The sequence below is a fragment of the Ammospiza caudacuta genome, chromosome 13, assembly GCF_027887145.1.
Source record: "Ammospiza caudacuta isolate bAmmCau1 chromosome 13, bAmmCau1.pri, whole genome shotgun sequence".
Classification (NCBI taxonomy): Eukaryota; Metazoa; Chordata; class Aves; order Passeriformes; family Passerellidae; genus Ammospiza; species Ammospiza caudacuta.
In genome coordinates this window covers 13,152,546-13,165,551 of record NC_080605.1, presented here as the reverse complement: position 1 = coordinate 13,165,551, position 13,006 = coordinate 13,152,546, and the positions used below count along the sequence as shown (strand labels likewise).

At 39.9% G+C, this 13,006-nt stretch overlaps 1 protein-coding gene across 4 annotated transcripts in view; it reads left to right on the top strand.

The window, feature by feature from the left end:
* Window positions 1-13,006, top strand: part of ESRP2 (epithelial splicing regulatory protein 2) — a 42,166-nt gene that overhangs the window by 25,544 nt on the left and 3,616 nt on the right. For 2 of the 4 annotated variants that reach the window (XM_058813415.1, XM_058813416.1), the window contains exons 12-16: window positions 738-959; window positions 2,230-2,428; window positions 3,668-3,863; window positions 4,877-5,054; window positions 12,251-12,360. In XM_058813415.1, the coding sequence (XP_058669398.1) occupies window positions 738-959; window positions 2,230-2,428; window positions 3,668-3,863; window positions 4,877-5,054; window positions 12,251-12,340 (885 nt within the window). In that variant the 3' untranslated portion in view covers window positions 12,341-12,360. The remainder of the gene's footprint in view (window positions 1-737; window positions 960-2,229; window positions 2,429-3,667; window positions 3,864-4,876; window positions 5,055-12,250; window positions 12,361-13,006) is intronic. The other 2 variants (XM_058813417.1, XM_058813418.1) reach the window with 2 other exon arrangements.

Sequence of the window (13,006 nt, the reverse complement as noted above, 5' to 3'; positions counted from 1 at the left end):
TCCTGAAATGCATTACAAGGACATTGTTGAAACAAACTCCCTAAGCTGAATAACTTTTAACAAAACTAAAGCTTTGTGACCTGCTTTTAGTAGCTCTTTTGGCAGAATGTGTTTATTTGTGATAATCATCAGTAGAAATGGTTTTCAGCAGTAAGCCCTACATGTGTTGTATGATCCCTTTGTCATTTGGAAATGAGTCAAGAGAAAATGTTGAGATCAAAGTCTCCTATATTCTTATCTTTAACTTTTATTTTTTCCTCAGAAAATCTGTACTTGGAGATGAGCACTGGGGTTAAACAAATAAGCACTCTCACTTAACCAATCAGTTTTTAAAATAAATTAAAATTAGTACTTTCACTTACTGGCTATTTCAGGTCTCAGTCCTTTTAAAATGACTGGTTTTAATTTACCCTGATTTAACTAAGAACTGTATGTGGCAATACTGGTTTATTAGCACAGATGTGATTTCAGATGTTCCTTTTTGAGATGCCATAAACAGTAATAGACTTTTAACTTTTTTATATTGACATGAGAAAAGTCTGTCATTGGGGTCTGGCAAATTGAATTTGTTAGCCTTCCTCTCTCTTTTCTGAGTTTAAAACTTTCAAATGCCCAACAGAAAAGTAACTGCAGTGACTTAGTATAAGAAGGGTTTGTTGGAAATAGTATTGTGAGAACTGCCCTGTGCTCAGACAGATGATTGTAAATCTGCATTGCTGTGGGTTTTCTGCCAACAGGTACTCAATAGATACATGTCAACACCTCTTATTCCAACCCTTCCAACTCCCATCATCCCGGTCATCCCCCCTCCGTACACCATCGCCACGGGCAGCGTCCGCGACTGCGTGCGGCTCAGGGGCCTTCCCTACACTGCTGGCATTGATGACATCTTGGAATTTATGGGAGATGCCACGGGGGATATCAAGCCCCATGGAGTTCACATGGTCCTTAATCAGCAGGTAAGGCATTTTGCATGGGAGGAGTAACTTTGCATTGACTGAACAGGTTAGGAGTCAGGGCAGCTTACCTGATCTTGGCTTTAGTCTTCTCCAGCCTTGGGAAAATGTAATGTTCTCTTCATCTGTCTTTGCCTCATTTCTCTTCCCCTTTTACATACACCCTTGCTTTTCTCTCTCTGTATGTATAGATGCATCAGCCTGGGAAAGATGAAGCTTGTTCTTTGAATGATAACCTTATCCTGGAGGTTGTTTTCAGCCAGAAGCTGGAGATACATTACAAAAATCTCTCCTTTAGATGGCATAGCTGCTCTGTCAACTTCAGAGTTCCTGCTGTGTTGAGTGCTCTTTGTGTCAAAATGAGCTTTTCTAATTTGATTAGCAGTTGCTCAGATTTTAAAGAGAGTTGATAATTAAAAATTGTGGTTTGGGTGTATTTTAATGATGTGATCATACAGATATATTTTCCCTGCTGTCTTGTGTTAAAAGTAAGCTCTTAATGAGAGAAATACTGAGGTATTAAAGAAAACAAATGACTGATCTACTATATTTGTTTAGGAGTTTCTTTTGTGTGTGTATATTTTTTAGGTTAAGAAAGTTTTTTGTATTTTATACAGACAGGTATATCTGTCAGATTGCAGAAAATCAGGCCTGGAAATCAACTTCCAATGCAGCTATGGACTTTACGAAAGGATCTGGAACTTTATGCTGTTGTACTATTACCTTGAAAGCAGTTGTAGGGAAGGCAAAGCCAGGCTCTTCCTAGAGCTTCAGAGCAAAAGAATAAGAGACAATGTGAATAAACTACATCCAAAAACTCCCATTCCAGTTGATGGAAAAGGGAAAAAATAAAACCACAATGAGAAATTAGCGAAGCACCTGAACAGATTCCCAGAGGTGATATGGAACCTTCACCCCTGGAGATGCTCAGATTTCAAGTGGAGAAGGCCATGAGTGGCCTGACGTAAATTGAAAGTTAGTCCTGCTTTGAACAGCTTTTGGATGAGAGACCTCCACATTTTTTTCCATGCTACATGATTCTGTTTCTTTCTGCAGAGGACTGAAGCAGCATTGTGTTAACTGGGCACTTGTTGCATGAGTCTTGATTTTTCTGCTCCTAAATAGAATTGTTGAGTTGTGAGTCATTTGTGCCAGAAAAGGAATAAGGATACAGGCTTTCAGGAGATGTTTGATCTTAGTCCTTTCTGCATTTCTTGTGATCTGGGTGATTTCATAACAGGTTGACCTACAATTACTTCCCCGCCTCCCCTAGGGACGACCGTCAGGTGATGCTTTTATCCAAATGAAATCTGCTGACAAAGCCTTTATGGTGGCTCAAAAATGTCACAAAAAAATGATGAAGGACCGTTATGTGGAAGTATTCCAGTGTTCTGGAGAGGAGATGAACTTTGTTTTAATGGGTGGCACTTTAAATCGTAGTGGCTTATCCCCACCGCCATGTAAGTTACCATGTAAGTCTCCAATTCTTCTGCTCTCTGCTGCTAAAGGCTGATATGTGGTAGGTGCTGAAGCTTTGTGGCCTTTCACCTTTTGACTCGGGTTTTGCCATGATCAATAATCATCCATCTGTGTACATGCTAAGATTGGAATTGTTCCCTTTGGGCAATAATGGGACTGATCAGAGGCATTTTTAATGTATTTTCGGTGGTGAGTAGAGGGCAGCAAGGCCTTGCCAGTGAAATTGTTGCACACTTTGCTTTTTATGGGTGTACTGTTCTTCTGAGCTCTGCAGTAGACTTGCCTGTAGTGAAACCTACTTGGAATAAGAGGGATTTTTAAAATGGGGAGAAGTTCTATATTCCAGCTGCCAATGAGTGCTCTTGCTATCTTGCCTCAGAGCATTCAGAAGGTACTCTTTGGGCTTGTTTTTGAAGGAAAACACCCACTGGGATGATATACTAACCAACCATAGAGTGGTGAAGTTGGATGGATTTTATTTTTTTTATTTTAAGATTACAGTGAACCTTACTGAGGAGCTATAATGGAATTTTACTGTGTTGTTCTAATTAGTCTCACTACCAAATCACAAAGCAGATACTGATGTATTTGCAAAATAATAAAAAGCTGCCAAATATAGTACATAAAACCAATTTGACTGCACACCAAGCCAAGCTTATTGTTCCTGGACAAATTAGGTATTTATTCATCAAAAACCATCAGACTGGTGATCTAGTGGAGTATTCTCCCTTCCATTTGCTGTTTCCTAAAAATACTTTTTGAAGTCTCAGGATGCTTATACATGAAGTCTCATGGTCAGTAGTTATGGTTGCCCATGTGTGCACCCATGTGGATGCCCAAGCACTATTGTGGTGCTTTTGTCCCACAGAGTACAACTTCTGTTAGAAAACACCAAGGTGTGTTGGTGTGCACGCCTGCTTTCTCTATGCACATGGCTTTATGCTTTCTTTTATTAACTCTGTAGTTCCCTACTTTCCATTTACATTTAGACAAGGCTGCTCACATCTAGAAGCTGTGAACTTTTAGGAATTACTCATTCCCAATGCCCGAGTTGTTTTTCGTGGCAATGTAGCAAAGGTCTCCAGGGGAGAGGCTAGAGAGCAGTCTCTGCTCAAGGGTTCATCAATCATGCCCAGATGGTTTCAATCACATTGCTGTAGGAGAGGAGTTACTCATCTGAGACTTCTCCATTCTGATTGCTTTTTTGTTGCTGTGTCTTGATTTGGTTTTAGGTCTTTCTCCACCAGCTTATGCTGCTTTCCAAACAGCAGCTGTGATCCCAGCAGAGGCAGCAGCCCTTTACCAGCCACAAGCCCTCCTGCCATCCACCAGGACGCCCCAGGCCTCTGCAGCTGCTCCTCCAACTGTTACCTACTACCCAGCTCAGGCTGCTCAGCTCTACATGAACTACACAGCTTACTATCCCAGGTGACCCCGAGATTTCACTGCTCCTCTTAACCTTTCATCCCAGTGCAGTAGGTGACTCTGTGGTCACCTGTGAACAGCTCTTAAATTTGCACTTCTCGTGTAGGTAGTCCTGGGAACTTAATGTTCAGCAACAGAGGCAGAAACCGTTTTAACTGTTTCTCTGTGACCTTGTAAGGGGATTCATCTCTGTAAGTTCTGCTTCAATCTCGTGATAATGTTGGCCAAAAAGGGTATTTTTGGTACTGAGGCAATGTCATCAAGGCAGTTCTATTTCTTGGCCAGAAGAGAAACTGTGTCAATCCACACCTCTACCCTCACCTCTTAGTTTGTTCTTTTACTTACAAAACTGTTTTCATGCTGAAAGACTCCTCATAGGTGTGTACTTGGTGTACTCGTTTGATTTTGTACATCAGTGAGACCAAAGAACATTTTTACATGTGAAAGCAAAGCAAATCTCCACCTTTTCCCTTCCACCGATGGTATCAGCATGAGTCACTGAAGTCTGGTACAGGGGTTGTGGGGAAATAGCTTGTTCACTGATAGCTCCTAGGCTTGTGTGACACTTGCTAGCTTGAGTATCTAGGAATTTCCTAATGAGCCCTGACCAGTGATGGAGATGCTAATTACTCACTATTTTGTGGCTCAGAAATGGCAGATTAGGGTGTTTTCCTCCTTTTCATACTATGGCAACACCCCTCCCCTTTATTTCTTTGTGTTTTCATTAACGATCTTACAACAAGTCATCTGCAGCTACTTTTCCTACTCCCCTGTGAAATAACAAATGCCACTCCTTTTGTCTTTAACTACAAATGTTAGCCATTTTCCCTTCCCTCCCTTCTCTAAAAATAGATCATGAGACACTGAAGAGAAATTAAGAAAGTCCTCAAAACAATCCACATCGGGACTCTGTTTTTGTGTGATATTTGGATTATTTTTCAAATCTAAGTTTTTGGTTTCATAGTAGAACCAGTTACTGGGTTTTGTAACAATTTTGCTCCCTCTCTCTCTTTCAGCCCTCCAGTATCTCCTACCACGGTGGGGTACATTGCAGCTCCCCCAGGAGCTGTGGCAGCTGCTGCCACTGCCACCCACACTCCCATCCTGCCCCAGCCTGGAGCCTTGGTCCGGATGCAGGGCTTGCCATATAACACAGGAATGAAGGAGATACTCAGTTTCTTCCAGGGGTACCAGGTTAGTATGTAGCCCTCTCCTTGAGACCTCTTTGGACCTCTGAGTATTGATCAGTGAAGGCCAAACTGACCAAGCAAGAACTTTTGGAAACTGCAAGATGCTTGTTGTATATTTAACTGGCAGACTGAAGAGTAACACACGATTTGCCTTCCTTCTCATTAAATAAACAAATCCTGATCTGGAAGCAGTGATTTGGTGTCTGGGTTTGAGTTTGAAGAGCTCAGAGCCCCAGTGGGAGTGGGGCTGCAAAGAGGCTGCCACAGGAAAGCAGGGAATGCCAGAAGTTTTCTGTCCTGGCCACTTGGTGGTGGGATCCTTTTGGTAGGGTCAGTGTTTGACCATCAACACTGAAAGTTTGCTGATTTCTAATACAGAGAGCTGTAAGCTGGGTGTGGTGACTTGCAAAAAGAGACACAGATGTCTTGGTCAAACATTGTTTCAGTTGCTAATAATTTTGGTTACAGGCAGGAGCATCTTTCATTAAAGCTATATTACATTGCAAACTAAAGAAAATCTGTATTATCCATGCTGTCCATTTTGACAGCAAATATACTACAGGTAATGTCAGTCTGTATGGACTGATGGAATGCTCTCAGGTGAACAAATAGAAATTTATCTTCTTGGTAAGTCTTAAAAAGAAAAAAAAGGCACCAGCTACAAACACTGTTTTCCAGCAGCCCTTATTTGATGTCTTCTTGCCTTTTGTCTCAGAGGATACTGTATCTATATCCATGGTTTGTCATGACATATTTGCTAAAAGGAAAGGTAATTGAATATGTTCTGGTGAGTATTTAACCCCTGTGGGTAACAGCACTTACACAGTTCCAACTCTGCCCTTTTGGGTACTACTTAGAAGCTCTGACCTAAAATCCTCTTTATGGCTCTCAAACCACTGCAAGTAAACAAGTGATTTGTGACAAAAGGCAATAATATTTGCATGTTTGTCCTTCAACATTCTGGGATAACAGTGATATTGCAAGAGGTAATAGGAAACATTCAGGCATGGTATGTTTTCTTTCTTCTTTTTTTTTTAACCTTTAGATTCTTAGAAGACAATGAGCTTTAATTTGTTGAGCCAGATATCTGGTATGCAAATAATTGTAGACTGAGAACAAATGCTTAAATGTGTATGTTCCAAGTTTTGAGTATTTGGAAGATGCAATGCTCTACCTGTTGTGTCTTCTCTTTGAACATTACATTTTTGTTTTGAAAGCAGTTCTGCATACTCGATTTTTCAGTGGAAAAAGATTATCACATAAAAAGTATGGTGAATTTTGACAAACAGTAAAAAGAAGCTGCATATTGTATTTTAGGGCTTTTTGTTCCACAGATATTTCCAGAGTTCAAACCGAGTTCAGTTATTTGTGGCTTTCATGATACCCAGAGAAGTAATAAACATTCATCCCATTGTTTAGCCATCGATATTTTGCCTTTTAGTTGTTTTCTGCTGCCTGGGGGTTTTGGTGGATAGATGGTGGATGTATTAAAACCTTAAGTATGGAAGCTTATTTGCTAAATTGAAATTCAGCTAGAAGTGTAACTACCTTTGAAAAATGTGGCCTGAACCTGTCCATGCATGGAACAGATCAGTGACCACCTCTAGCACCTCTGCCTTTTGTTAAATCTTCAGTTTAGTGAACCTGGACTTTGTGTCTCATGCTAAGTTTGCCCTTCTCCTCATTTCTGCATTTGGAGAGCAATTCCTGGTGCTTGTATTGCACAATTAAATGGTTATAGGAACAGAAATTTTGCCACAAGGTGAAACCTATATTCTGTTGCTGCAACCTCCTGTGATCATCAGTTACTGTTATTAAATTGGTCACCTCTCTGACTTCTTTAGAAGATGTTGTCCAAATGAGATCAGGCTCAAGATCTTATAAGGGAACCAGGAATTCTTTTGAATTGTTCTTGGAATCTCGCATGTGGTAATGCTAATTTTATAGTCTTTCATTCCTTCAGGGGAAAAAGAGATGGTGACTTACTCTAATGGGACAATATTACATCTCTGGAGCAACAACTAATCTTTTTTTTTTCTTTTTTCCTCCCCTTTCTTCACATTGTTTTCTCATTTTCTGCTGCTGCTGCCCAAGGATTTATTGCACGATGCTTCTGCTCGTTCATAAAGTGAGCCCTTAATAATCATCAGTGGTTTGGGCATGGTTTTAATCTGTGTACAGCTAATTGATGTTGGTATTCAATGGTGTTCTGTGTTGGTATTCTGGGAACGGATCGGAGGTGCTGAAATGGAAGGGTGATTTTTGTCTTTGTGTGTCCTTGTCTGGAAGGAACAGGGTTTAAGTTTTAGTTCTTGCTTTATTCTCCTCTGAATTTTTCCTTCAGGCTTCATGGGCTCTGTATATTGCATGTGTGCACCTGTTGCTACTTAAGTGAAGGCACTTTTCATACCAGACCTGCCTCTTAAGAGATATCATGGGCTTCAACAAGCTGATCTCAACATCAGTACATGCTTCTAAAAAGAAATAATTTAAAAGTCTGCAGATCAGCATTTTAATTTTCTTTTAATTTTATTAGTATTAGCCTCTTGTTTAGTGTTTCAGCAGCTCAATTTCTTCCTGTAGTTCTGTTTTCTTGGGGGTTTTTTTGGTGGAAATTCCTTCCAGCTCCCATGTATTTCTTGTAACTTGGATTAAGCAATTGAAAAACTTGGGAAGAATTTTAATAGTAAATCAGGGAGATGGCAATTTTCCCCATCACCTTTCTGTATAATATTGTAGTATACTGTAATCCTCAAAAGAACTAATATTAGTACTCTCTGATTCAGTAATTCACATTAAATTGTTTTTAGTGTTAGTGTAAAGCAATAGGGCCATTGATTTGAGTCCAATTATGTGCTGGATACATAGCTAAAGGATAGCTAAAAGCAACCACACAATCCAAGCCAACTAAAACCACATTGAGAAAGCAACAAACCCCAAAATAACCAAAACAACAACAAAACCCTCACCATGCCATTCATCAGCTGCTCAGCATATCCTGGTCTCTGGGCTTTATGTTGAAGTGAGTGATCCATGGATGGGATTGTGAGGAAACTCTTCAGGAATTCAGAAAAGTAACTCGTATTTCATATCATGGGCTGAAGTCTGTGGAAGAGGTGGTGCAAATGTAGTAATAACATACAGCAAAACTCCTCAGTGTTACATCAGGCCATCACTCTGTAGCTGCAGAAGCAGTGAGAGAACTCCAGTAAATAATTATTGAACAGGTGTAGTAATTGTGATGAATATATGTGAAGTTGACACATAGCAGGACAAAATTTTTTGCTGAAGAATTTTTATTTTTCTTTATTTAATGTCTAAATACTTAATAGGTTTTACTATTTAGCCACTAAAGGAATTAATGCAAAATATTTTAGTCTCCAAATACTGGAGACTCTTTTGGGGTAGGGGTTCTCATTCAGTTTTCTCTTTTTGTTGTTATTTGGCTTGGTTTTGTTGTTTGTTTGGTTTGGGTTTTGTGTGTGTTTGTGTGGGTTTTTGTTGGTGTGCAGTTTCTCAATAATTTTTTTCTGAGAATGCAAATAGCGGCAGAGTTGGTATCATAACAAGAACTGTTAGGTTAATGTAAAAGCAGAGGTAGTTTAGCTGTGCCTGTGGTCTTAGCTGACCAAAAACCAATTCTCAGCTGTTGTCTTGGCCAGGATTCAGCCTCCTTTTGGTAGTACTTGCCCAGTTTCTTGGAGGTTGGCATGAATGTGAACTCATGCCTGCCTGGAAAAGACCCTGTGGATTAGTTCTTAGAAAGCAGACTTGCTCTTTAGGTAAGTTGTGTGTAAGAATAGCTGTTAAAAAAAACCCCAGCAAAGAGACTAGAAGATGACTAAGATTTAGGGGCCAAGGTCACCACCTGAACTTTTTAAAAGCCCCCTGAATTTGCTGAAAAAGGCTGGATTGGAAATGTAAGGACTTCTTTGTGTACATGTTTCTACATAAGAAAAGTGTAAAATAAATAGTGTTCTTGAAAGCCCTACTGGCCTTAAGTGTCTTTTGTCTGCAGCTATAAAGAGTTTTTGCAGTATATTAATTCTCCAAGGCTTCAGAGACACAGAATTTAAGGCTTGCTGGTAGAGGGGAGGAGGATGAGTTGTGGTTAAAACAGTACTAAGAAAGTGAAGGGAAGTGGATGGATGGCTGAATTCCAAAGGTACTAATGACATTTCTCAGCTCTGTCAGGACAACAGACTTCATTGTTGCTGACTTTTTAGGGATTAGGAGTTTCTTTCTCTGAAATGTGTGCTTAAACAAAGTATTCTCTATTTCCTTTAAGATCTTTTTGGAATCTGATTCTCTGCAGTCTGAGAGGGGGATACCCCATCATCTGTGTGCCAGTCCTAGGCATGGCACCCTCTGACTAGGGAAGGGAAGGGGGAAGTGGCAGAGGAAGAATTAATTCCCACTTACTGAGGTTGGAAGTCATCTGGCAACACAGACACTATTCCATGCTCACCCCCACACTCTCAGAATAGAGCACACTGCTTGTTTTGCTTTATTCCTAAATTTATCTCCCACCTGGAAATGTTGCCTGTGTGGAGAAAGCATTGTGTGACTGGGACCAGTAAATTAGAGGTTACAGTTTCTGTCTGTTGCCTCCCACGCTTGAAGCAAGAGATTGAAGTGGCACCCTCTGTATTTTTGGAACAGGCATTACCTGTTTCAGTCTCTGATATACAGAAGGTTCAGGTGGTATCTTTCCCACACAGAATTCAGGTATTTGTGGGTGTTTGTGTTGGCAGTCTTATGGTACAATTGATGTGCTTCTAGGGGCAAAGCCAGTGTAGGGTATTTCTCCTGACTCTTGTGCACAAGGTTGCAGTTATCTACCATCAAACCTGTATTCCAGGCTGAGTCTAGCTAGGCTTTTTTCCGGAGTCTGAGAGTTCTCTTTGGGAACTGTTCTGTGATAAAGTTTACGGGCAGCTGCCTTCCTGAAGTGGCCATTTTGTCTATGATGTTTTCCTTTTCTATCATTTGCTCCCGTTTTTCCCAGTTGGAGTGTGTCTAAATATACTTTCCAGTTTCAATGCTGTTTTTTTTTTTTTAGCAGTGGGTTATTTTCTCTAGATTGCTTTGTATGTGCTGTTTTTAGACTGAGTTTGAATATTTACTGTAGGAACTGTAAAAATGAAATGGAAATCAATGACTTACTGGTTAGTGACCTGGTTAAATCTGTGCGCAGTCTGTGAGGGGAAGACACTCCCATATTTCTCTCAGCAAGAGAAGAACAAAGAAATAAAATAGGTTGAAGAAAAAGAAAATTCAAGGAGGAAGTTTAGTGTATTGCATCTTTATTAACCAGTTTACACTTGGTCTGGTCCTGTGTGGTTGGATGTTCTTGTTTTGTTCTTATGGGTTTTGAAATGCAGACTGAATCAGAAAGATTTACAATCATGTGCTTACTTAGGCAAGTTAGGGTAGTTTTAATTTTATTTGAAGAATTTACTGTTCTACAGCTTCTGTTTTAATTGACTGCAGTCTCTCACCTATCCTTGTGATTAGATGCTACTTCTATTTCTAGGTCTTTTGATGAATTTATTTTTCTTCTTTCTTTCTCACTTTCTTTAGGTTTTTGCCTAAGCTCTGACAACTCTGTACAGGATATCTTTACAACTTTCATATTTTCTACATTGTTTACTCCATTTCAAGTGTAACTTATGAAATACTGTCCCTTACAAGAGTAAAACTGTAGAACTTTGCCTACTGTACATCTACTGATAATCTAAAGTATGTACTATCTTGAGACATTCCTGCCAAAGAGTAAACTTACATTTTGTAGATTTGTTTCAAGGGCAGGTCTGGGAATCATAAATCTAATATTTGCACGGTCTGGTTGCCCTGGCAGAGACTATCTAGAAAATACTTCTTATATTTGTCTTTTACTTAATGGCATGGGTTTAGATGTGGCTAGAATTCAGTAGTAAAATTTTGGGGGGTTCTTTTCTTTTGTGTTCTCTGGGCTCTTGGTTATTGTTTTCTGTGAAAGGTGTGTACAAGATGGTTGGTGTTTTTCTTTTCAGCTTCCCTTTGGATGGATATGTGTTCTGTATGCCCAAATATACTCCTTTTCTCCCTAAGCTGGCAGGAGACTTTTTGCATGATAGAAATATTAAAGGAAAGGCAGCACAGTGCGCCTACATTGTGTGCATTTGGCAATCATCTAAAGCATTAGTCTGTCAGGGGGGGAGACAGGAAACTCTTCCTGCCACTGAAAAGATATTCTACAACTCAGGTTATGCTAAAAACTATTGTCTTCTGGATTACAGGAACCACTCAAGTAATATCTGCATCATGTGTAAGAATGCTCAGTCCCTTCCCAGGATATGTGATTTGGAAAGATTATGTGCTAAGAACAATATTTCATATTGATGTATTTCCTGACGATATATATTTGTACCAGACCAGTAGTATGAGTGATTACTGTTCATATTCAGCATCTCAAAGAATTCTTAGATCTGATTCACATATGAGGATTTTGTTCTAATTTGATAGTGTGACTGTTCTGTGCAGTCATTATTTTCATTTTAATATATTGTTTCTTCAAATATGTCATGATGCAGTTACACTGTATAGTTTATTTCATTTTCTAATACACTACACTAGCATAAATGCTATTTTACCTTGTGAGTGCATTCATGCTGGGGCATTGATTTTCTTTCATTACATTCGTGTAGCCTATGGAGTGTTTTTCACTCTTCCTTAGAGAAACTACACTTCATTTCCATGAGTGCATAAAAGATCTGAGTGAGATCCATACAATTATTCTGATGCCCCACCTCATTGTGCAGAATGGAAGATGCTCATCTGTCTCAATGAGAGCCATCACTGGGTTTGTGATTGTGCTTATGAAAATGTAAGGGTTTGGTTACCTGGTGCTGCCATCTCATGAGTAGAAGGAAGAAAGGAGCACTTCATGGTCTGAGCTATTTCCCTTCCTTGATAAGGAGCAGTTCAAATACACAGTTTAGAACATTCCCCACAAGCACTTACTTTATTTCTACAACCAGTAATGCAATTAATGTATGTTTTATCTTACATAAAAGTTGTTTCTGTCCAGTTCAGTGTCTCCTGCCAGTTGTTATAGCTGATGCTCTTAATTGTGGTTGCAAATGATGGTCTGTGTGGCTTGCTGTGCCAGACTGTTCCTTCTCTTGCTGATTGTCCCATGTCACACTTGTACTGTAGTATGCACCTGATGACTACAATGGCCTAATTCAGCTGAGCGATCAAGCCAGGAGTGTGTTACAAGCACCGAAAGAGTGGGTCTGTTTGTAACTTTGTAACTTCTGAAGAAGGTAAGCTGTGACTGCCAGAGCCTGGCTCTCCAGAGGTGAATGGGAAGGGAAAGAAGGGCTTGGTGCTACAGAGACCTTTGCTTGTGGCTCTCCCCCTTAGTAGCTTGCATTGGGATCCTGCTTTCAGTCTTCCTGCTTCAAAAATCAACTAACCCGAGGAAATGGGCTGGCTGTGATCTGTGGCTGCTGGGGCAGCAGTGGTGGAGGTAGTGATTGCCTGGTTCTGCTCAGATGGTATGTTCAACCTCCAGAATGGTTTGTTGATGCTTGTATCTCATGTGAACCTTTCAGTCCAATATTTCTCTCTTAGTAAAGTCATAGAAGATGATTTTTTTTTCTCCCTGGTAATGCTAGGAAGAACACAGAAATATGTGTGTGAAAACCCCCAGACCTCTGGCTGTGTATTTCTGTACCATATAACTGGCTAGAGATTAACGTCTCCTTCTTGTTCTCCCTAATGCAACATGAACTATTGCATTAGTTTTTCCAGAGGAGGTTTTTTGGTTATAGTGACTTTCTAATGCAACTATCTAGGTTTGCTAACAGTAAATTTGCCTGCATTTTTTGGCACTTACACATAGTTCTCAGAGAAATTTTATTATGGCCTATGTGAACTACATGATGCCACAGTACTACTGTATTCCAT